This window comes from Nesoenas mayeri (genome assembly GCF_963082525.1).
Source record: "Nesoenas mayeri genome assembly, chromosome: 17".
NCBI lineage: Eukaryota > Metazoa > Chordata > Aves > Columbiformes > Columbidae > Nesoenas > Nesoenas mayeri.
In genome coordinates this window covers 12,574,670-12,596,986 of record NC_137565.1, presented here as the reverse complement: position 1 = coordinate 12,596,986, position 22,317 = coordinate 12,574,670, and the positions used below count along the sequence as shown (strand labels likewise).

At 58.6% G+C, this 22,317-nt stretch overlaps 2 protein-coding genes across 4 annotated transcripts; one reads left to right on the top strand and one right to left on the bottom strand.

Moving 5' to 3' along the window:
- The first annotated feature begins 80 nt into the window (after positions 1 to 80).
- THOC5 (THO complex subunit 5) lies at positions 81 to 15,585 on the top strand. Of its 3 annotated transcripts, none has more exons than XM_080355380.1 (20): positions 81 to 108; positions 440 to 553; positions 2,072 to 2,215; positions 2,816 to 2,929; positions 3,571 to 3,668; positions 4,112 to 4,258; positions 6,628 to 6,742; positions 7,241 to 7,373; positions 8,398 to 8,475; positions 8,809 to 8,849; positions 9,758 to 9,857; positions 10,311 to 10,419; positions 12,021 to 12,122; positions 12,328 to 12,424; positions 12,765 to 12,879; positions 13,347 to 13,450; positions 13,537 to 13,624; positions 14,224 to 14,339; positions 14,523 to 14,713; positions 15,405 to 15,585. In XM_080355380.1, exons 2-20 carry the CDS (start codon positions 458 to 460, stop codon positions 15,466 to 15,468), a joined length of 2,052 nt encoding a protein of 683 aa, XP_080211506.1. In that variant the 5' UTR covers positions 81 to 108; positions 440 to 457; the 3' UTR covers positions 15,469 to 15,585. The 3 variants fall into 3 exon arrangements, with proteins under 3 accessions (XP_080211506.1, XP_080211507.1, XP_080211505.1); XM_080355381.1 differs by lacking the exon at positions 81 to 108 and adding an exon at positions 169 to 317; XM_080355379.1 differs by lacking the exon at positions 81 to 108 and having other exon boundaries at positions 369 to 553.
- A 1,616-nt stretch (positions 15,586 to 17,201) lies between these two features.
- On the bottom strand, positions 17,202 to 22,062 carry NEFH (neurofilament heavy chain; the record flags this gene model as incomplete). The annotated part of the gene is made up of 5 exons (XM_080355343.1): positions 17,202 to 17,462; positions 17,550 to 18,915; positions 19,099 to 19,223; positions 19,916 to 20,115; positions 21,270 to 22,062. The coding sequence occupies 5 exons, from the start codon at positions 22,060 to 22,062 to the stop codon at positions 17,202 to 17,204; spliced, it is 2,745 nt and encodes a 914-aa protein (XP_080211469.1).
- Between the last annotated feature and the right edge of the window lie 255 nt (positions 22,063 to 22,317).

The window sequence follows — 22,317 nt, the reverse complement described above, 5'->3', positions numbered from 1 at the left end:
CCGCCTGTTGGTGTGTCCGCTAGGGGGCGCTTGCAGCGGTTGCCGCTCTGTTCCGCTCTTGTTGCTTCGTTGGCGTCATTTCCGGGCGGCGCCGAGGCGGGCGGTGCGGTGAGCGGGGCCGGGGGAGCAGAGCCGGGGGCGCCCGGGGCTGAGCTGAGGGGAGGACGCGTCCCTGCGCCCCGTGTGCTGGGGATCGGGGCTCCAGGGGAGCACAGGGCCCTGGGCCTGCGGGTCTGATGGTCTCCGGAGGGGCCTGAGCCCGGTGTGGTGGGGGCCGGGGGGCCCTGAAGGGGTAGAGGCCCCTGGGCCTGTTGTCTGTGAGTCTGTGGTGGGGCTGGGAGCGGGGAGGCGCGGGGGCCTGAGGAAGAGAGCCCGGGACAGCCCCAGCCCGGGCAGCTCTGGCCCCACAGAGATGATGATTTTGCCGCTTGTCCCCCAGTCCTTGCGTGGCAGCGCTATGTCGTCAGAGTCCAGCAAGAAGAGGAAACCCAAAGTGATCCGCACGGATGGGGGCCCGCAGGAGCCCAAGCGGGGCAGGGGCGATGGCGACCAGGTAGGACCAGGGGCTGCGCACGGGCACAGCGCTGGTGTCCTGTGTTAGAATCATAGAATCAAAGAATCATATTATCTGGAAAAGCCCCTCAAGATCATTGAGTCCAACTGTTCCCCCACGCCTGTCCCTGCCCCATGTCCTGAGAACCTCATGTCCGTCTGTCCAGCCCTCCAGGGATGGTGACTCCAGCACTGCCCTGGGCAGCCTGTTCCAATGCCCCACAGCCCTTTGGGGAAGAAATTGTTCCCACATCCAACCTCAACCTCCCCTGGCGCAACTTGAGGCCGTTTCCTCTGCTCCTGGCGCTTGTTCCTGGGGAGCAGAGCCCGACCCCCCCCGCCCGGTTCCAAGCTCCTTTCAGGCAGTTCAGAGGGCGAGATCTCCCACAGTATCACAGTATCACATTATGTTCTGGATTGGAAGGGACCTCAAAAGATCATCTAGTCCAATCCCCCTGCTGGAGCAGGAACGCCTAAGTGAGGTTGCACAGGAACATGTCCAGGTGGGTCTTGAATGTCTCCAGAGAAGGAGACTCCACAACCCCCCTGGGCAGCCTGTTCCAGTGCTCTGTCACCCTTACTGAGAAGAAGTTTTTTCTCAAATTTAAGTGGAACCTCTTGTGTTCCAGCTTGATCCCATTGCCCCTTGTCCTATCATTGTTTGCCAATGAGAAGAGCCTGGCTCCATCCTCATGGCACTCACCTTTTATATATTTATAAACATTAATAAGGTCACCCCTCAGTCTCCTCTTCTCCAAACTAAAGAGACCCAGCTCCCTCAGCCTTTCCTCATAAGGGAGGTGCTCCACTCCCTTAATCATCTTGGTTGCCCTACGCTGGACCCTCTCCAGCAGTTCCTTGTCCTTCTTGAACTGAGGGGCCCAGAACTGGACACAATATTCCAGATGGGGTCTCACCAGGGCAGAGTAGAGCTCAGCTTCTTTGCTTTCCCAAGGGCTGTTCTCACACCTGCTCCTTGCTGGACTTGTTCTCCCCCTCAGAAAGGTGTGAGACCATTTCCCCAGCGACCACTCTGAATTTCTGAACCTGCTTCCACCTCCTTCAGGAAACATAGTGCTCAAGAAGCCAAAAGTTCCTCTGGAGGCACAGGGAGAGCGAACATGAGGCTGAAGGGTGCCTCTTGGGTTTGCAGGTTGCCTTAAAACACTCCCACAAGCAGCAGCGTAACTTGGGTTCAGCCAAAGCAGGGACAGGGATTGAAGCAGTAATTCCACTTCCCATCTTATCCTCTGTAGTCGTGTAGATTCACAGGTGCAGGATGGAATCCAGTTTAAATTTCTGACAGCTATATAAAAGACAACCTGAATTTCTCAGGCGTTTTAACACCTGGTGGTGTTTGTGTGTGGGATTGTTAAGCGAGTCCTCTCCCCTGTGTAGAGTCTTGGGCGTGGGATTAACAGAGAGAGTGAGGAATCAAGACCCAGCAGTTTGTGTCCCAGTGCCCTTTACAGAGCAGATGGAAGGAAGGAGCCTTAGAAGGTGCTTTCTGCCTTCACAGGATGTTCGGTACTACAGCGAGGAGTGCGAGGTGGATCTGCGTGACCCCATCAAAGACTATGAGCTCTACAGAGACACCTGCCAGGAGCTCCAGAGACTGATGGCAGAAATCCAGGAGCTGAAGAGCAGGGGCATCAAGGACAACGTAAGGAAAAGCCTCAGTTCTTGATTTAATGCGTTCTGTTCTTTGACATTTTTCCTATTAATTTGAGGGAAATGGGCACTATTTTCTGGGGAGAGTCAGGAAAATGGAACAGCCTCCATTAAATAAAGTAAAATACGATTTAGCTGAGATGTTGGTCTGGACTGAGCAGATGTTGTGCAGACTGAGTTCTTCTAAAGCACCTGACGTCTGGGCTCCTGACGGGTTGGTGGGAGAACTCTCGCTGTCCCATGGAAACCCAGCAGCCTCAGCTGTGGGTGGGGAAGGCTCGTACTGTCACTGCCCACACTACCCTCTGCATGGCAGTGTGTGCGATCAGGCTCAAACACACTAGAAAAATCACTGTAGTGAGCCTGGAAATCCATACAGGCTATTTCCAGTGAGTGACCTGTGAGTCTGGCAGCGGGAAGTTCCCTCGGAAGCCGCGGTGACATAAATCGTGGCTCCTTAGCGAAGCGCGGAGCCCCCTTTGTGACAGGACTTGCAGGAGGTGCCTGCAGCAAGAGGATTTTGTGGTGAGAGTTGTCTCTCCCACTTCAAACCATTCTCTCCGGCTTCAAACCCCTCTCTCCTGCCACTCAGGCGTCTGAGATCGATGAGCAGCGGATTCAGAGCTGCGTCCACTTCATGACCCTGAAGAAGCTGAACCGCCTGGCTCATATTCGGCTGAAGAAAGGGAGAGACCAAACTCACGAGGTGCAGAGGGGCTGGGGGGTGAGGGATACAGGGTGGGATTTAGGTGGATTGGAGATGGTGCCATTTCCACCTGGTTTATGTTTGGATATGTGGGAGGAATTAAACAGCAGCCAGGTCATGATTTTTGAATTAGAGGTTTATCAGACACTATTGCGGGGCAGCAGAAGCTGTAATTATAACGAATAATGACGGAGCGGTATCTGCTTCTGTCTTGAATATAACAGGTAGTCAGAAAGCTATGTCTCAAGAGTCTGATGTGCAGCAGGCCTGAGAAATGTGTGTAAAATTGGCCCCAAAAGTAACAGAGTTCCTGGAGAGCTTTTCCCAGTTTACAAACAACATTATTGCCCTTGTACAGCTGAGGAAACTGAGGCACGGGGATGAGAGAGGGCTTAGTCCATGTGCCTCAGTAGCTCTGCCCCATTCTGTGCCTTGTCCCCAAAATATGCTGCCTCCAGGGCGGAATCAGTTTGATGTGATGAGCATTTGCTCTCCCAGCCCTTGAAAAAGTCTTTATACACCCAAAAAATTGTTGTGTACCCTAAAACCCACCGTTGCTAGCTGGTGTAGTGTGTGGGGGTGTTTGCTGGGAGGAAGGTGACGGAGCTTCATCCCCTGCTCTGGCCGTGTCGGTATTTCAGGCAAAGCAGAAGGTCGATGCGTATCACCTGCAGCTCCAGAACCTGCTCTATGAGGTGATGCACCTGCAGAAAGAGATCACCAAGTGCCTGGAGTTCAAGTGAGTTTGGGCGGGGAGAAGAGGGAGCAATGGTGTGTCTGGGATGCGATGGAGGCCTCCAAAAGGGAGAATATTAGAAGGGCCAAAGACCAACTACAATTAATCTGTTCACTGCCATAAAAGACAATAAAATAATGTTTCTGCAACTACACGAGCAGCAAAGGGAGAGTTAAGGAGAATCTCCATCCTTTGTTGGATGCATGGAAAACACAGTGACAAAGAATGAGAAAAAGGCCAAGGTACTTAATTCCTTTTTTCCCTCAGGCTTTAATAGTGAGACCAGTTGTGTAGTTGGATTCGATGATCTTAAACGTCTTTTTCAGCCTAAACAATTCATGACTCTATGACTCCATGAAATTTTGGGATCTTTTGCCGCATCACCTGAGCCCGCTGTGGGAGGAGAGCGGCTGCTCCGGATGCCCCTGATCCTTCTGTCCTTGCAGGTCAAAACATGAGGAGATTGAGCTGGTGAGTCTGGAGGAGTTTTACAAAGAGGCCCCCCCCGAAATCAGCCGGCCTGCTGTCACCCTGGCCGAGCCCCACCAGCAGACCCTGGCCCGCCTGGACTGGGAGCTGGAGCAGCGCAAGAGGTGGGTCAGCAGTGTTTCGGTTCTGCGTCAGCCTGCTGTGCTCTCTGTGGCCCCCGGGAGCGAGCTGCGCAGCTGCTGGGTGAAGCAGTGGGTGAAAAAGGTTTAACACCCTCTTGAAATAATCAGCATGGAACAAGTGACAGATTCATTGTTTCACTGAGTCCTTGGTGTGGAGAATTGTTGTGTGTGTGGAGTTGGGCTTGGTGGGATCCTTGTTTCATAGATCAGGGGGTTTTCATTTGTGTGCCTGGTGAAAGAGAGTCCTGGGGAGCAGAGCAACCACCAGACCAGCGCAAGAGAACATTGGTGCTGGCTCTTGGGTATCAAGAGAAGAAAATTAATTGTATAGCTCCATGTTTCCCCAGCATCTGCTTGGGGGCTCCTGCAGCTGGAAACAGTGGCGCTGCTCATCATAGGGGTGATCCTGCAGGATCAGTGATTATGGACTTGTATCCCCGCTGCTGTCTTATGAGGTTACGGGCTGTCATCTTATGGGAAGAGGCTGAGGGACCTGGCGGGTTCAGCTGGAGAACAGGAGCTGAGGGGAGACCTTCTGATCTCTGAACTGCCTGAAAGGAGCTTGGAGCCAGGGGGGTCGGGCTCTGCTCCCCAGGAACAAGCGCCAGGAGCAGAGGAAACGGCCTCAAGTTGCGCCAGGGGAGGTTGAGGTTGGATGTGGGACCAATTTCTTCCCCAAAGGGCTGTGGGGCATTGGAACAGGCTGCCCAGGGCAGTGCTGGAGTCACCATCCCTGGAGGGTTGGACAGACAGACATGAGGTTCTCAGGGACATGGGTTAGCACCAGGGGTGCGTTAATGAGTGGACTCGATGCTCTTGAGGGTCTTTTCCAACCAAAACAATTCTGTGATCCAGAACGTGGTACTGCAGATGTGCCACATAGGGCAAAGTGATCCCTGTTTTATCTACTGTGCTGTGGTGTGAGGAGCAAAATCATGCCTGGCTTGGGGCCACAGCCCAGTGCTCCCATTCCTGCTTGTGCTCCTGACGCTCACCACGGTGAGGAGCTGCCTGCGCGGCGCTGATCTCCCAGGGCTGTGACAGGCGCCGATGTCCTAGTGCTGGCAGACACCTCGGTGCAGCTCCAGCCCCCATGGTCCCTTGGCTGGCACAGGCAGGGTGGGCAGCTCAGCTACTCCCCCCACTCTTGCCCCATGCAAAAAGCAAGCACGATGCAGCATCCCTGTGTTTGATAACAGCCAGTGGCTTTTTCAGCCAGGCAGCAGCCACGATCAGCCTCTGGAAAGATCTGCCTGCGTGAGCAGGGCAGCGCAGAGGAGCAGACCAGCGAGAGGTGCTGCCTGGCTCCGCTGCCTCTCCCAGACCCGTCACGTCACACCCAGCTCCTTCTGTCCCGCTTTGTGCAGCAGCCAAGGCTCCCGGACAGCTCTGCCTGCAGCACATGCTGCAGAGGAGTATCCGACCTGGAGATCTCTTGAGAGTTCTCCTTAAAAATTGTTGTTTATTGCAAATTGCATAGAGGGTGAAGATGAGCTAAGCTGAACCTGTCCTGCAGTTGCATGTTGAATTGCTGAGAAGCCTCATGATTCCCACTCACCCCATGGTATCTGGGGAACACGAGGGTTCACCTCTTGCTGCTGTCGTGGTGGGAAATATCCCCTTCAGCTGCCTTGGGAGCAGATGCTCGTAGCGCCTTGAGCACTTTCTGATGCTGGTGGGGTTGTCAGTGCCCGTCCATAACTGTCACACTGTGGAGTACTGGCCAGCAGGCCCAGGCAGTGACCGTCCCTGTGCTGGGCACTGGGGAGGTCAAACCTCGAATCCTGTGTTCAGTTTTGGGCCTGTCATGCCAAGAAAGGCCTTGAGGTGCTGGAGCGAGTTGAGAGAAGGGAATGGAGCTGGTGAGGGGCTGGAGCACAAGTGTGATGAAGCGGCTGAGGGACCTGGGGGGTTCAGCTGGAGAACAGGAGCTGAGGGGAGACCTTCTGATCTCTGAACTGCCTGAAAGGAGCTTGGAGCCAGGGGGGTCGGGCTCTGCTCCCCAGGAACAAGCGCCAGGAGCAGAGGAAACGGCCTCAAGTTGCACCAGGGGAGGTTGAGGTTGGATGTGGGAACAATTTCTTCCCCAAAGGGCATGGATTAGTGCAGGCTTGGGGTAGCAGTTGGACTCGATGCTCCTCAGGGTCTCTTCCATCTGAAATGATTCTGTAGTTCTAATTGGCTCCTTTCTGCCTCCGCTTGCCCTTGGTGTTCAGAGCTCTTTGTGTGTCACCATGTCTGAGCTCCCCTGGTTCCTGCAGTGATTTTTGCTGAGTCAGAAGAGCTGAGCCCATGACCCCCACAGACTTTGTAGCTGTGGTGTGTGGCCGTAACCGAATTCCCTCCCCTAGGCTGGCAGAGAAGTACAAGGAATGCCTGACCAGCAAGGAGAAGATCCTGAAGGAGATCGAGGTGAAGAAGGAGTATCTGAGCAGCCTCCAGCCTCGCCTCAACAGCATCATGCAGGTGCCTGAGCTCTGCAGGGAGGGGAGGTGTTTTTTGGACTGAGCTGAGGTACTGGAGATTTGAAACACTTGGGCTGATTCTGCTTTGGAGACATTTTGCTCCCAGTGAGTGTGGATGGCGGGTAAAATCTGCCTCAGCCTCGTGCCGAGACTCCTCTGGAGCCTCCTTGTTTATGCAGCAATTCCTGCAGCGCTGCGGATGGAGGAGTCATTAAACAGGCATTTCTCTGGGGAGCGATACACACTTCCAGCCCCTTGCGATTGCCTTGGGAGGAAAGAAAAGGTGAAGAAACTGGGTTAGCTGCAGATCCAGAAGTTTCCCAGCACAGGAGAACTGTGAGCTCTTCCTGGAGGGCTCACTGTGCCCATGGCAGCATTTCACCCCATGCTGCGGGGCTGATTTCCAGTCCCCCACCTGCCAGCTTGGGGTGAAGGAGAAGTTGTGGAGGATGAATTATCCTGTTCCTGGTGATAACCGTTCTCCCTCTTGTCCTCTCAGGCCTCCCTGCCTGTGCAGGAGTATCTCTTCATGCCTTTCGACCAGGCACACAAGCAGTACGAGACAGCCCGGCATCTCCCACCACCGCTCTACGTTCTCTTTGTTCAAGCCAGCGCCTACGGGCAGGCCTGCGGTAAGCGCAGTCCTCTGTGACCCCGTGGGGGGCTGTCATTACTCATTGCTCCCCCCTGGGCCAAATTTCACTCCTGCTTGCAGAAAACCCTGCTTTGGAGACACTTTGGGAGGTCCTTTTTGTCCCTGCTGCTTTGCTGCCGGATTCCGCTGAGCCCAGAGCAGCGGGGTGGCCTCAGGGCCAGCGCAGTGAGGCAGCAGCACTCGAAACCGTGTTTGCTCAGCTCCCTTGCTGGGAAAAAACTGCTTGGAAAGCTCGCTTCCTGCCTCTGCCACCCTTCTCAAGGGCAGCAGGGACATTGCTGCGAGCTGGCTCGATGCTGACGCGGCCTCCCAAGACCTGTCACCCATGAGGTGGGTGCTGCGCTGTGCCACCCACGGCAGTGGTGGCTCCAGAGCAGGCAGTACCTCTGCTTGCCCTCACAGAGGCCTTTCCCCGCTCCTCACCCAAAACCTTTCCCATTCCAGAGGCTTTTTGAAGCCCCTCCCAAATCAGGAAGGATTTCCCGGTGTGGCTCGGGATCCCCGGGCTGTTTGCAGCTCCTGCATGGAGAGGGCTGTAGCACAGGGTGAGAGCTGCAGTGCTACCTGCTCTGAAGTTGCTCCAGGAGTGGGGCAGGTGATGGGAGTGTGGAAGGACCACGCTGTGCCACTTGGCCACACCAAATCCCTGCTGATGACCCACAGCCCTGGTGACCCAGCTCCTCGCTCCCCGTTTGTGCCAACCCCAGCCCCTTTTGGCTCTTGATAAAGATTTGGCCTTTACAGTTTCCAGGGCCAGTCCCTCCAAACCCAGCGTTTTCCCTCCTCTGAGCCCGTCCTATCCAGAGATCCAGCCCTACGGTGCCCCCACGGAGCCTTTTGACAACCACCCCTTCCCGCTGACCCTTCGTTTGAGCCTCCTCTGCCGTGGGGCTCTGCCTCATGCGGCCATGCAGCGGGAGTTTTCTGGGACAGGGCTGCTTCTGACTCCTCTCCGGTACAGAAGTGGGGTTTGTAGCTTAGTTTTCATGTCTCCTCTGTAGATAAGAAGCTCATGGTGGCCATTGAGGGGAGTGTCGAGGAAGCCAAAGCGCTGTACAAGCCTCCCGAGGACTCGCAGGGTGAGCTGGGGAGTGTTGGCACTGCGGGCAGACGAGTCGGGGGGAGAAGCGGGTGGGTTCTGAGGTGGAAATGGCACAGTGCCTGGTGTCTGCACCGCTGGTCCGCTCTGTCCCCAAGTCCTCCTTCCTGAGAGGTGTTCACAGCCTGTTGGAGTGACCCCTGGTGCTGGGGGAACGTTCCTGTGCGTCTGCATCCTGCTAGGGCCCTGCTTTTGGGGGGATGGTGCTGTCTGGGGGGGCTGTGGCCTTGGGGAAGGGGCTGGTGGTCCTGCTGGGTTTGGGGAAGCTGCAGAGCCCTGGGCAGTCCCCACTTACACCCCTCTTGTTGTGCAGATGACGAAAGTGATTCGGACGCAGAGGAGGAGCAGACCACGGTAAGGGACACCGCAGTTTTCTCCCAACACCTTATCGTTGGCAAAACAATCTGTGCCTGCTAACTGGGGGAGGTGCTGGGGAAACTGGGCTTGAGCAGGTCTGAGCATTAGTCCCTCCACTCTGTGAGCGTGTCTGTGGGTGCACTGAAATTAAATCCAGATGTTTCTTGGGAGCAGACAGATGCCGTTTTCAGTTTCTGTCCCAAATGTAGTAGAACCAGAGTACAAATCTGTCCTGCTCCCGTCCCACTGCACTCACATCCCTCTCAGCTCCCCAGCTGGAGCTGTTCCACTTTGTATAAATAGCCTCGGGCTGGAGGCTGCATCCAGTGGGGAGGGACATTTGTGTGTCCGGTAGGGAGGGACGTTTGTCTGTCCCCCTCCCATCTGCCAAAAGCCTCGAGCTGGGCTCTGCACATGGGGCTGCTCAGTGCTCCCTCGGGGCAGTGTTTGAGTCCTACAGGTTGTAGCTTTGGGTGCTGGGGAGAGGCTGTAGGTGCTGGGGAGAAGCTGTGTGTACTGGTGAGAGGCGTTAGGCACTGGCTGCCCCCAGCATCAACGCCTGGGGCAAGGTCTGTGCCACCAATCCCCACCACCCTGCAGCTGCACCTGGTGTTTTCGAGTGTTGCTGTGAAGAAGGGCAAAGGGAAGGGCCTCAGGTTCTGCGCCTTGCCATGAGGAAGCTTTTAGGGGCAGCAGGTGCTTGGCCTCATCTTACAGGGATGGGGATGCTCCTGGGAGCTGAAGGAACGATAAGAACTGGAGTGACTTTGTCCTTGCCCCTCCCCAGGGCTGCTCCGTGGTCATGGTGCTGGGGAACTGGACTGGAAGAGCGGTGGGAGGAACTCGGGGTCTGTGGGTTGCCAAGGAGCAGGAGAAGGGTCTCACCCCTCTGTTTTTCCCCCCAGAAGCGGCGCAGACCCACCCTGGGTGTGCAGCTGGATGACAAGCGCAAGGAGATGCTCAAGCGACACCCCTTGTCCGTCACCATCGACCTCAAGTGCAAGGGTAAGTGGGCCCTGGTGGCCTGTGGCAGATGGCACGTGAGGATGGGTGACAGCAGGTCAGGGAGGAACCTGGCAGCAGCTTGGGGTCCACAGGGACAGCTTGGGGTGCGGAGAGGCTTTCCTGCCCTTGGCCCAGCTGCGCCGGCAGGGAGGAGCGTGACTTCCAGGGGACACTGAACAGCAGCTCTGGCTCCTGGAGCTCCTCTCGCCCCCGTGGGTGGGGTGACCTTGCTCTGAAGCTTCTTCCGTCTACTTGAGAGCTTTTCTGTTTTGTGCTGGGGTCTTGGGCCTGACAGATCCAGCCTGGCAAATGCTGGTGGGACAGTGTAAGAGGTTATAGGACATGGATTGCCAGTTCCTCTCTGCCCAGTCTTTTGTTGTCGAAGCAGAGGGACGTGTATATCTCCCTCTGCAGAGAGCGGATAGCAATGTTGTCTCTCCTCTATTGGCGCAGATGACAACGTCCTTCACCTGACCTTCTATTACCTGATGAACCTCAATGTCATGACAGTGAAAGCCAAGGTGACCACTGCCGTTGAGATGACAACAGCCGTCAGCGCTGGGTGAGGAGAGACCCGTGGGCACCGAGCGCAGAGCTTGCTGGGCACCGACCCCTCTGCATGCCAGGAACACCATCCCCTGGTGTCCCCCATCCTCTGCTCAGAGTGACCTGCTGGCAGAGTGATGTAGTGCCAAGGGCAGCACATGGTGACAATGTACCCCTGTGCCCAGTGAGTTGAGGCACTCCACACCCAGCTATTGCTCCTGGTGGGTGAGGTTTTAACCTCAGTTCCTCACTGTGATGCACTTGGGGGCCTTGATGCAGAGCTGCAGTGTCAAAACGGTGTCCTGACTTGTCCCTTGGTGGCTAAAGGAGACCCCGGAGAGCACAGCTCCGTCTCTGCTTCTGGGAGGGCTTTACCTGGTGCATCCTCGACCCTGCAGAATCCTCCCCCTCAGCCCCAGGGCTGTTCCAGGAGCCCACCCAGGCAGCACCCTCCTCCTTAGGATGAGAGGAAACAGCCTCAGGTTGCACCAGGGGAGGCTGAGGTTGGATGTTGGGAACAATTTCTTCCCCAAAGGGCTGTGGGGCATTGGAACAGGCTGCCCAGGGCAGTGCTGGAGTCACCATCCCTGGAGGGCTGGACAGACGGACATGAGGTTCTCGGGGACATGGGGCATTGCCAGGGGTGGGGGAATGGTTGGACTCAATGGTCTTCAGGGTGCCTCCAACCGAAACGCTTCTATGATTCCTCCTCCTCTCCCTTTGTTGTGACAAGCCAGGGGCCGGGAGGTTGGGAACCTCTCAGGGGAACAGTCCTGGACTGGTTGGGGGCTGGGACAGAACCTCTCCTCTTGTCACCTTCAGCGGCCAAACTGCCTCATCCCACCCGCAGCCCGTGCCGGCAGCTCCCTTCACCCGCTCGCTCTGCAGGTCACCTTGTCCTGAGCACTGCAGCTGCCTCTCCATGAGCTCCCCAGGGGCCGCTGGAGCCTGGTTGATGTGAGGAATCGCTGAACTGGCAGCTGCGAGCGCCTGCCCAGGGAGCTCCTGTCAGCTGCCAGCTCTCTGGTCACAATTCCACAGCCATGAGGGGCTGCCTGAGGCAGAAGGAGGTGGGAGAGGCTGTGCCTGGGCCACCTTCAGGCAAGTGCTGCCTCCCAGCCTGGCCCATTTGAGGCCTCCTAGTCCCCTTGGGGTTCCCTTTTCCCCCTACCTGTCCCAAACCCTCCATGAGAGCAGCTGGAGTGTCCCCAGCGTTCCTGCGCAAGGTGCTCCCTCCCTCACAGCTCCCTTGGCTGCATTTCCCCAAACCCGTGAAGCTCTGGCTTGAGCCAAACCCCAGATCCCCCAGCCCTACAGCTTGATTGAGCTTGTGAGTACAATCAGACTCGAGGAATTTTATTTCATTAAGCAGAATTCCTCTGCTTAAGCTTGTTGGGTGGCACACAGCCATCGGGCCATGTGCTGGCGGTGTCCTCTCCATCCACACCTGCAGGTTTTGGAGTTCACACGCTGGAGTGTTTCTGGTCTCAAAACCCAACTTATGGAGCTCATAATCCACATCTCTGGGCTCAGAGCCTAGTAGTGGCCACCCCAGAGAGACATGGAGCCCAGGCTGCTGATTAGTTGATTAATTGGTCTCTCCCCTCCTCCTGCCAGCGACCTGCTCTCCCCAGACTCCGTCCTCAACTGCCTCTATCCAGGAGACCACGGGAGGAAAACGCCCAACCCGGCCAACCAGTTCCAGTTTGATAAAGTGGGGTGAGTGGGGCTGTCCCCCCACATCTGGGGTGGCTTTGTCCTTGTTGGGAAGGGCTCGGGGAGCTGCTGTCCTGCCCATCAGCAGCAGCTGGGCTCACTGGGCATGGCTTGGGGTGCAGACAAAGCGCCTACTCACTCTGGCTGCCTGGTGGGGAGACACGGGAACACTCTGGGGTGATGTGACTATTCTTCATTGTCCCCACAGCATCCTGACCTTGAGCGACTACGTGACAGAGCTGGGGCACCCCTACGTGTGGGTGCAGAAGCTGGGCGGCCTCCATTTCCCCAAGGATCAGCCTCAGGCATGTCTCACCCCTCCCCACACCCCTAGATGTCAAGCTGGGGTTTAGAGAGGTTTTGGGGGCAGTTGTGTCCTGTCCCATCCCCCCTAGTGGCACCAGCTACCCCCAAACCACGATGCACCCTTGGCTGGGACAGGTTCAGCTGAGGTGAACTGTGCAGCGGGGCCACTCCAGCGTATTTTCTCTCCCATGTGTGGTAGTCTGAGCCCTGTCACGGGCACTGAGCAGCCACCAGAGCGTGTCCCTGTCCCTATGGCTGGCTGGGGTGGCTCTGGGAGCGTGAGGTCCCCAGCAAGAGCCCAGAGGCTGGTGAAATGGTGACGGTCCCTCCTGCCCACAGCACGCAGTCACTGCGGACAACGCGCTGAGCGCCAGCCACATGGAGCTGACGGTGAAGCTGCTGCGCTCGAGGCTGCAGTCCCGCCTGGCTCTGCACAAGCAGTTTGCGTCGCTCGGTGAGTGCCTGGGGACAGGGCATGCGGTGACAGGGTCCTCTGGTGCAGGAGCTGATTGGTGTCACCTTTAGTGGGGTGCCGCAGATCTGCGGTGCTACCCACAGTGTTCCCATTTGTTCCCTCTGTCCTTAGCAGGCGCGGAGCTGTAAGGGCTGCCCAGTTTTGGGTGGGAGGGGAAGGCTGGGCCCCCCTGCTTGCTAGCACCCCCTTGGGAATTGATTTAGGCTGTGTTGTGAGGTGAACCACACAACCATGGATGTTGTGCGCCCGTCGAGAGGGCCAGGCGCATGCTGCCAAGGCTGTGGGCTCCAATGGAATCGCAGCTGAGGCCACCGCTGCTCCTCTCTGGGCACCTAATGGAGGTGTCGGGAGGATAACGATGTCCTCAGGTTCTGCTTTTGGAGCATCGCTGCCTATGAGCTAGTGACAAGCTCTGTCCCCAGCCTTCCCCTTGTCCTTGGTTTCAGAGCACGGTGTTGTGCCAGTCTCCAGTGAGTGCCAGCATCTCTTCCCCACCAAGATCGTCTCGCGCCTGGTGAAGTGGACTGCCATGACCTATGAGGACTACGCGGTAGGTGCCAAGCGCGAGGCCATATCCCTTACAGCTCCCGCGTGGTGCTGGCGGCTGCTCACTCATCCTCTCATCCCTCCTGGCAGGAGCTGCCCTACACTAAAGACGTGATTGAGGCCGGCTTGGCTGAAGACACTCACCTCTACTACATGGCTCTGATCGAAAGGGGAACAGGTAGGTGTGATTCCTTCCCCTGGCAGTCACTGATTCCCACACTGGACACCTCCAGGGCAGCTTCTGGGGGTCTTCATGGATCATCTCTTTGTTTGGAGGTCCCATGGGCTGTGGGTGATGTTTTCCTCATGACAAGACAGACCTTGAGGTGCTGGAGCAAGTTGAGAGAAGGGAACAGAGCTGGTGAGGGGCTGGAGCACAAGTGTGATGGAGCGGCTGAGGGACCTGGGGGTTCAGCTGGAGAACAGGAGCTGAGGGGAGACCTTCTGATCTCTGAACTGCCTGAAAGGAGCTTGGAGCCAGGGGGGTCGGGCTCTGCTCCCCAGGAACAAGCGCCAGGAGCAGAGGAAACGGCCTCAAGTTGCACCAGGGGAGATTGAGGTTGGATGTGGGACCAATTTCTTCCCCAAAGGGCTGTGGGGCATTGGAACAGGCTGCCCAGGGCAGTGCTGGAGTCACCATCCCTGGAGGGCTGGACAGACGGACATGAGGTTCTCAGGACATGGGGCACTGCCAGGGGTGGGTTATGGTTGGACTCCATGATCTTGAGGGGCTTTTCCAACCAAAATGATTCTGTGATTCTCCCTGTCTCTGCTCAGCCAAGCTCCAGGCCGCCGTGGTGCTCAACCCCGGTTATGCCACGCTGCCGCCCGTCTTCAGCCTGTGCCTCAACTGGAAAGGAGAGCGGAACAGCAGCAATGATGACAACATTCGGGTAACCCAGGGTGCCGGGAGAGGAGGCTGGAGGACCATTGGCTTTTGAGGGGTGTCCCCAGCAGTTCAGAATCCATAATAAATGAGCTGTTGGGGTGAGCTGGTGGCCAGGCCACCTGCCAAAGGCAGCAGCGGGTCTTGGGTGGGCAGAGCACAGACCTAAACCTGCCAATTCCTCTGGCAGGCCATGGAGAGTGAGGTCAATGTCAACTACAAGGAGCTGTGGGGGCCCAAGCCAGGGTACCAGCTCCTCACCAACCAGCTGCAGCGCCTGTGCATGGTGCTGGACGTCTACCTGGAGACCGAGCCGCATGACCCCAGCGTGGAGGGGCCCAAGGAGTTTCCCCAGGAGAAGATGTGTCTGCGCCTCGTCAAGTGAGAGCCTGGGGGAACCCGGGGCAAGTGTGAGGGGTGATGTGGGGTGTGAGGGTGCTGTCAGGGACTCTGGTGGCACTACTGTCCCCTAGAACATGGCACTATGTGCCCTAGTGCCTCTTCTTTAGCTGCCTAAGGGGCTCTGCCTCCTACAGTGGGGCTGTACCCCAGGACCAGGCCCTTTGTGTGGGTGCCAGGGGCTTCCTGCCCCCTGGCTTAGACCCCCATGCCAAGAAAAGCCTTGAGGTGCTGGAGTGAGTTGAGAGAAGGGAATGGAGCTGGTGAGGGGCTGGAGCACAAGTGTGATGGAGCGGCTGAGGGACCTGGAGGTTCAGCTGGAGAACAGGAGCTGAGGGGAGACCTTCTGATCTCTGAACTGCCTGAAAGGAGCTTGGAGCCAGGGGGGTCGGGCTCTGCTCCCCAGGAACAAGCACCAGGAGCAGAGGAAACGGCCTCAAGTTGCGCCAGGGCAGGTTGAGGTTGGATCTGGGAATAATTTCTTCCCCAAAGGGCTGTGGGGCATTGGAACAGGCTGCCCAGGGCAGTGCTGGAGTCACCATCCCTGGAGGGCTGGACAGACAGACATGAGGTTCTCAGGACATGGGGCAGTGCCAGCGATGGGTTATGATTGGACTCAATGGTTTTGAGGGTCTTTTCCAACCAAAATGCTTCTGTGATTCTCCCTTTCCAGGGGCCCCATGCGCCTGAAGCCCTTCAAGTTCAATCACCCCCAGGGCTTCTTCAGCCATCGCTGAGCATTGTCTTGTCCGTGTGGAGGAGTGTCTCCATCCCACCATTTCAGTTCTTTTTCTGAGGTTTTGTGTTTCATTTGAAGGTTTTGTAGCCACTTTGGCTTTGGATTAAATATTGAATTGATGGAAAAGCCTGTGGTGCCCCATCTGTGCAGGGGCTGTGATGGTGGGACAGGGTAGGACAAGGGGTGATGGTTTTAAACTAAAGGAGGAAGATTCAGGCCGGACATGAGGAAGAAATTGTTGCCCTGAGGGTGGTGAGAGCCTGGCCCAGGTTGGGCAGAGAGGTGGTGGCTGAACCATCCCTGGAGACATCCCAGGCCAGGCTGGACGGGGCTCTGAGCACCCTGAGCTGGTGCAGATGTCCCTGTCATGGCAGGGGGGGCACTGGGGGAGCTGGGGAGGCCCTTCAACACAAACTGTTCTGTGATACTATGACCAGGGGGGCTGCAATGAGCCCTGGTTCCCCCTCTCTGGGCTCTGGCAGCATCTTGTTGCTGAGAGGACCCGTCTCCTTGCCCGGGGTGCTACTGCCTTCTGCCCGCCCCCCCAGGCCCTCGGGACTGTGGAGCTGAGATGGCTAAAAACTGAAATAGCTCAAAACTGAAATACCTAAAAATAGCCCTGTTCCAGAGCCCGCACTGCAGGCCCAGCCCATCCTGCCCGTGCTGGCCGCTGACTCAGCACAAACCACGCAGCAAGGAGGGGAACTTTGCCGCGTCCAGGGCTGGCGGGGGGAGCAGGGACGTGTCCTGTGCCAGGGCTCGGCGTTTGCAGGGGGAACCCTGGGGAAAGTGCCCCCTCCCCAGCTCTTCCCCACAGCAAGTCCTGTCCCATAGCCAGGGTGACAGAGCTGGGGCTCTGTTCCTACTCTCAAAATCTTCATCCCTTCTGGTCACCACCAGCTGCTTCTCCCCCAGGGGCGATTTCTCCCTGGGGGGTTGCTGACAGTCCCTCTCCCCAGCTTTTAGGCCGCGATGCTGCAGCTCAGGGCTGTGTCGCAGCCCTCGGGTTAGTCTGGGCCCTGCCAGCCCCTGGGGAGCCGCGCTTATCCAGGGAAGGAAGGGAAAAAAAGCCAATCCACTAAAATGTTTTGCATGGTGGCGTGGGAGGAGCTGGGCCTGTTCCCAGCCCCCGTGCAGGCAGGACACGAGGAATCAGCTCCTTTGTGCCTGCCCAGTGGGCTGGAAAACCCTGTGTCACCCCCCAGTGCTGGTGACACCTGCCAGTGCCCCCCTGGCCCAGCTTTCCTGCCCCTCTGCACCATCTCTCCCCACCCAGAGCAGCAGAAGCGGAGCCAGGGTGTCTCCATAAGCACTTTATTTGGTTATTGCACAGAAAGCAAGTAACAGTGGGCTGAGGTTCCTGGTGCTCCGTGTGTGTGAAGGTCCCCACAGCACCCGGGCTGGCTGCAGCCTGAGTCACCACTTGGGGGGACAATCGTCACCCCCAGGACCCTGCCAGCCCCCGTCCCAAGCAGCTAGAGCTCTGCGTCAATCCATCGATTGCACATACGTTAAATAAATGCACTTAGAGGAGAAGGGCGCTAGGTTCCCCTGGGGGCTCTTCTCCTGGGTTAGAATTCAAGTGTTGAGGTGTGGAAATCACGTTCTGCGGGGGGAGCCGGGCTGGGAGGGCTGCGTCTCACAAACATATTGCTAAGGGAAAGCCCGGCCTGGGGGGTTGTCCCCACCCTGGGGGTACCGGAGCAGCCCCTGCACCCAGAGGGGCTCCACTCACTTCTTCCCCGGCTCTGAGGCTTTGCTCTCCTTGCTGGGGGGCTCAGCCTTGGGGGGCTCTTTACTGGCTTTGGTCTCATCTTTGGGTTTCGCTTTAGCTTTGGGCTCTTCCACCTTCTCCTTCTTGGGCTCCTCCACCTTCTCCTTCTTGGGCTCCTCCACCTTCTCTTTCTTGGGCTCCTCCACCTTCTCTTTCTTGGGCTCCTCCACCTTCTCTTTCTTGGGCTCCTCCACCTTCTCTTTCTTGGGCTCCTCCACCTTCTCCTTCTTGGCTTCCTCTACTTTCTTGGGCTCCTCCACCTTCTCCTTCTTCGGTTCCTCCACCTTCTTCTTGGGCTCCTCCACCTTCTCCTTCTTCGGTTCCTCCACCTTCTTCTTGGGCTCCTCCACCTTCTCCTCAGCTTTTGGCTTCTCAGCCACTTTGCCAACCTCCTGCTGAGGTTTTGGTGGAACCTCCTTCTCAGCCTTTCCTTCTTCCGCAGGTTTGGGGCCTGGCTTGGTTGGCTCCTTCACCTGCGGGGCTGGAGGCTCTGGCGCAGCAGCCACCTTCTCCTTGGGCTTCTCCTCCACCTTGGCTGGGACGTCCTTCTTGGGAGCTTCCTCTTTCCTGCCCTCCTCTGCTCCGGGCTTGGAGGGAGCCTTCACCTCCTTGGGCTGCTCTTCCTTCACAGGGGCTTTCGGCTCTTTTGGAGGGGAGGGGGTGGGCTCCTTGGCCGGGGCCGCTTCCTTCTGTGGGGACTTGGCCTCCTCCTTCAGAGGAGATTTGACTTTCTCAGGGGACTTCACAGTTGGGGTTTTGGCCTCCTCTTTAGAGGGGGTTGGAGGTTTCTCAGGGGACTTCACAGCTGGGGTCTTGGCCTCCTCTTTAGAGGGGGTTGGAGGTTTCTCAGGGGACTTCACAGCTGGGGTCTTGGCCTCTTCTTTAGAGGGGGTTGGGGGTTTCTCTGGGGATTTGACAGATGGAGTTTTGACCTCCTCTTTTGAGGGGGTTGCAGGTTTCTCTGGGGACTTCACTGTTGGGGTTCTGGCCTCCTCCTTTGAGGGAACTGGGAGCTTTTCTGGGGATTTGACAGCTGGAGTCTTTGCCTCTTCTTTTGAGGGAGTTGGGGGTTTCTCTGGAGACTTTGCAGCTGGGCTCTTGGCCTCCTCCTTTGAGGGGGTTGCAGGTTTCTCTGGGGACTTTGCAGCTGGGCTCTTGGCCTCCTCCTTTGAGGGGGTTGCAGGTTTCTCTGGGGACTTCACGACTGGGGTCTTGGCCTCCTCCTTTGAGGGGGTTGGTGGCTTCTCTGGGGACTTGACAGCTGGGGTCTTGGCCTCCTCCTTTGAGGGGGACTTCGGTTTCTCTGGGGACTTGACCTCCTCTTTTGCAGGAGACTTGGCCTCCTCTTCTTCACCCTCTGCTTCAGCTTTCTCCTCTTCTTCACCCTCTGCTTCAGCTTTCTCCTCTTCTTCACCCTCTGCTTCAGCTTTCTCCTCTTCAGCTTCTTTCTCAGCCTCATCCTCCTCTGTGACCTCCTCGGTCACCTGGATTTCCTCTGTCTGTTCCTCCACAATCACCGTCTCCTTCTCAGATTTTTCCACCACTTTGATCTTCTCCTCACTCTTCACCTTGATGTTGGTGGTGATACTGGGAGCCTTGGGGACCACCTCGGGGAAGGAGAGCATCCCAATGCCAGTCTCAATCCGATATTCCTCCCCTTCCAAGAGCTTCCTACCAGGAAGAGACCAGAGCAGGACAATCAATCACTGCTTCTCACCCAGCTCAGGCCTCCTCCCATGGCCAGGAGCTGCCAGCCATGCCCTGCAGCTCCATCTCCATCAAGGAGCATCCACTGGGACACCAGCACTGGGACCTGGTTGAGACCCTCCCACCTTCCACTCATTTCCCCCCTACCTATAGGCAGCAATCTCGATGTCCAGGGCCATTTTGACATTGAGCAGATCCTGGTACTCCCGGAGCTGAGCTGCCATCTCCCACTTGGTGTTCCTCAGCTCACTGTCAAGCTGCTGGATGGTTTCCTGCAGTGAACAGAGCAACTGGTGATGTGGGGGTCCAGTCCCAAGGGGCAGAGGGACACTGAGACACCCCTAAACGGTCCCCTGGAGGGACACTGTGGTATCCTCAGAGAGCGGTCGGCAGACACAGAGGGAAGAGGACACATTCAGGAGCTGTTTCAGCGTGTCCAGTTCAGTGAGAGGACCTGCAGGAGTTCCTCAGATGAGAGCTGCCCTCCTGTCAGCTGAGCTCCTTCCAGCAGGGACAAGCTGTGGAGACGTCCTAGGACTTGGATGACTCTGGTGGCCACCAAACCCCACCCTGAGGCTGATGGGGCATCACCCAGGGGACAGGGTTTCAGCCCCTGGCCACCACTCGGTGCAGCAATTCCCAGCTCTGGGACACAAGCCACAGCCTGAGCCATGGGCACAGTTTGGTGGCGGTTGTGACCAATGTCATGGGCAGCTCTAAGCCAGGCAGAGAGGTGGGACAGCTCGATCATGGGTGGGGGACACAACAGCCCCGATGCAACCTCAGGCTCTATGTACCTGATCACCAGGAGCTGGGGAAGGCTGGGTCTAGACACAACTCTGAGTATTTGCCACTGGTTGTCACCACCTTTGAAGCCAAAGCACCAGCTCTGCTCCTCCCCAGCAGCTGGATGGTCCCTCCCCACCAGATGCTAGCTGGAATGCTGCCCACTGCTTCATCTTACCTGGTAGGACAGGACATCTGCATGATGGCGCTCCTCCGAGTCCTGCCTCTGCCTCTCCAGTGACTCCTGTGTCCCTTTGAGGGCCTCGAGCTCCGTGGTCTTGGCCTGGAGCTGGCGCCGGTACTCACTGATCTCCTCCTGGGCCAAGCGGATGGCATCTGTGTTCACCTTGGCAACCTCCGAGAGCTTGTCCAGCCTCACTGCAATGAGAGAGAGGAGAAGTTGCAGGGAGGGGGGATGCTGCAGCCTCCCCTTCTCGGGGAACCTTCTGTCCTTCAAGACTGCTCATCCTGCGTGTCCTCTGCAGAGCCAGCCTGGCGGGGCTCCCTGGCTGCACCAGCTTCACCGGTCCTCGCTCTGCCTGTGCCAGGAAGGTGAAGGTGCCCGGGCAGGATGGGCCGGGTGGGTGTTTTCCCCATCCTGGCGTTTTTCCAGTGCAAACCTGCACTGCAAACCCCCCTCTCCCCTGCCACAACCCCCATGACCTCCAGAGCTCCCGCTCCCCCCCGCCACTGCCTTGCCACGCCCAGCTGCGGCCGGACGCACCTTCCCGAGCTGGGGGAGGGGGGTGGAATTTGCCGCAGACCCGCGGGGAACCAGAGGGGACAGGGTGGGGATTGGGGACAAACCCCGCGGCTCCCGGCGCCCCCGGGACAGCGCGGCCGTGGGGCGGCGCCCGGCGCTGTCCACGGTGCTGAACTGCCGCTGTCCACGGTGCTGAACCCCGCCGTGTGCTGAGCCCCGCGGGGCCGATTCCCCCCCCCGGTACCGTAGTGCCCCACCCAGCAGGGCAGCACGGACACTCCTGCTCCCACCTCCCGCGTCATGGCTGCGGCACTCCCCCTTCCGCTGTACTTCCCCCGCAACGCACCGCAAACCCTCCTGGCCTCGCTGCAGTGGGGAGGGACGGGCGGGACACCCTGAAGAGTTAGGAGTGTCCGACACCCCGAAAAGTTGAGGGATTCCGGTGCAATGACCATGCCAAAACGCATTGCGGGGCGCGGGGGGGACTCATCAGTACACCCAGAGACAGCGAGAGCTGGTGGCAGGGGTGTGGTTACTGAAATGTCCTCCCGGAGCACAGTATATATGGGGGGGACCCTGCTTCCCTGCTCCCCCTGGGCAGGATACCCTAACGCTCTCCCAGACTACAGTATAGAAGAATGGGGTCCCTGTTCCCCCCCGGGCGTGAGTTACCCTTAACGCTCTTCCAGAGCACAGTATATATGGGGGCTTCTCTGCACTCCCCGCGGCGCGGCCGCTCTAACGCCCTCCCGGAGCGCGGCAGCCCCGGGGAGAGGTGGGGGGACCAGCCGGCAGAGCCCTCCGCGGGGTGCGGGGGGAGACGACTCACCGCGGAACCACTCCTCGGCCTGGAGTGTGCTGCGGGCCGCCGTGCCCTCCAGCTGGGCGCGCAGGTCGCGGAGGGCGGCGGTGACACCGGGGCGCAGGGCGGCGGGAGGCTCGGCGGGCGCCTCGGGGCGGGCTCCCCGCAGCAGCGCTCCCACCTCTGCCCGGTGCTGCCGCCGCAGCAGCTCCGCCTCCTCCCGCAGGGCTCGGGCTCGCTCCTCCAGCGGCCCCCGCGCCCGTTCCTCCTGCGCGGAGCGCTGGGCCAGCCCGCGGGCCGCCGCCTCCAGCTCGCTTCGCTGCCGGGCTTCCTCCTCCAGCCGCCCCCGGAGCGCGGCCACGTCCTCGGCCAGGCGGGATCGCTCCAGCCGCAGCTGCCCCTTCTCGGCGCCCAGCCGCAGGACGGTCCCCCGCATGTCGCGCAGCTCCCGCGCATACAGCTCGCCCATGGCCGAGCGTCCCGCCTGCTGCTGCCGCAGCGCCGCCGCCTCGGCCGCCAGCGCCCGGTTCTGCTGCTCCAGCGCCCGCACCCGCTCGATGTAGCCGGCGAAACGATCGTTCAGCACCTGCAGCAGCTCCTTCTCGTTCCGCGCCCGCGTTTCGCCGTTCAGCGAGTCCAGGCTCTCGGTGGAGGATGCGGCCGCGCTACCTCCGCCAGCCCCCGCGCCCCGAGCCCGCCCCACCACCGGGCTCGGCCACGAGTAGAAGCCGCTGGAGGCGGCGGAGCGCGGGGCAACGCGGCCCGGCTCCTTGCGGAGCCCCCCCGGGGGCCCCAGCAGTGTCTCCAGCATCAGGCTCATGGTGACCCCCACCCTCGCTGCGGCAACGCAGCCGCCGCCCGCTTTATAGGGCTCGGTGCGGCCGCTCCGCCCCGACACCGGCCACGGGGATGGGCACCGGTGCCGGCACCGCCCTGCGCCGCAGCCTCGAGGTGGGGGGGAACCCCACGGCCACTCCCCGGGTAGGGAGCTGGGACCTTTGATGAGGAGCGGGGAACATCCGAGAAGGGAGTGGGGACCCTTCGAGAAGAGAGCGGGACCCCCGGGAATAGAAGA

What these genes read in the sequence shown, in the direction of transcription:
- THOC5 (XM_080355379.1), top strand. Translation starts at nt 413, where the DNA reads ATGATGATTTTGCCGCTTGTCCCCCAGTCCTTGCGTGGCAGCGCTATG. An exon ending in ACCAAGTGCCTGGAGTTCAA is followed by an intron (nt 3,669 to 4,111) that starts GTGAGTTTGGGC and finishes CTGTCCTTGCAG; the next exon opens with GTCAAAACATGAGGAGATTG. An exon ending in TCTGATCGAAAGGGGAACAG is followed by an intron (nt 13,625 to 14,223) that starts GTAGGTGTGATT and finishes GTCTCTGCTCAG; the next exon opens with CCAAGCTCCAGGCCGCCGTG.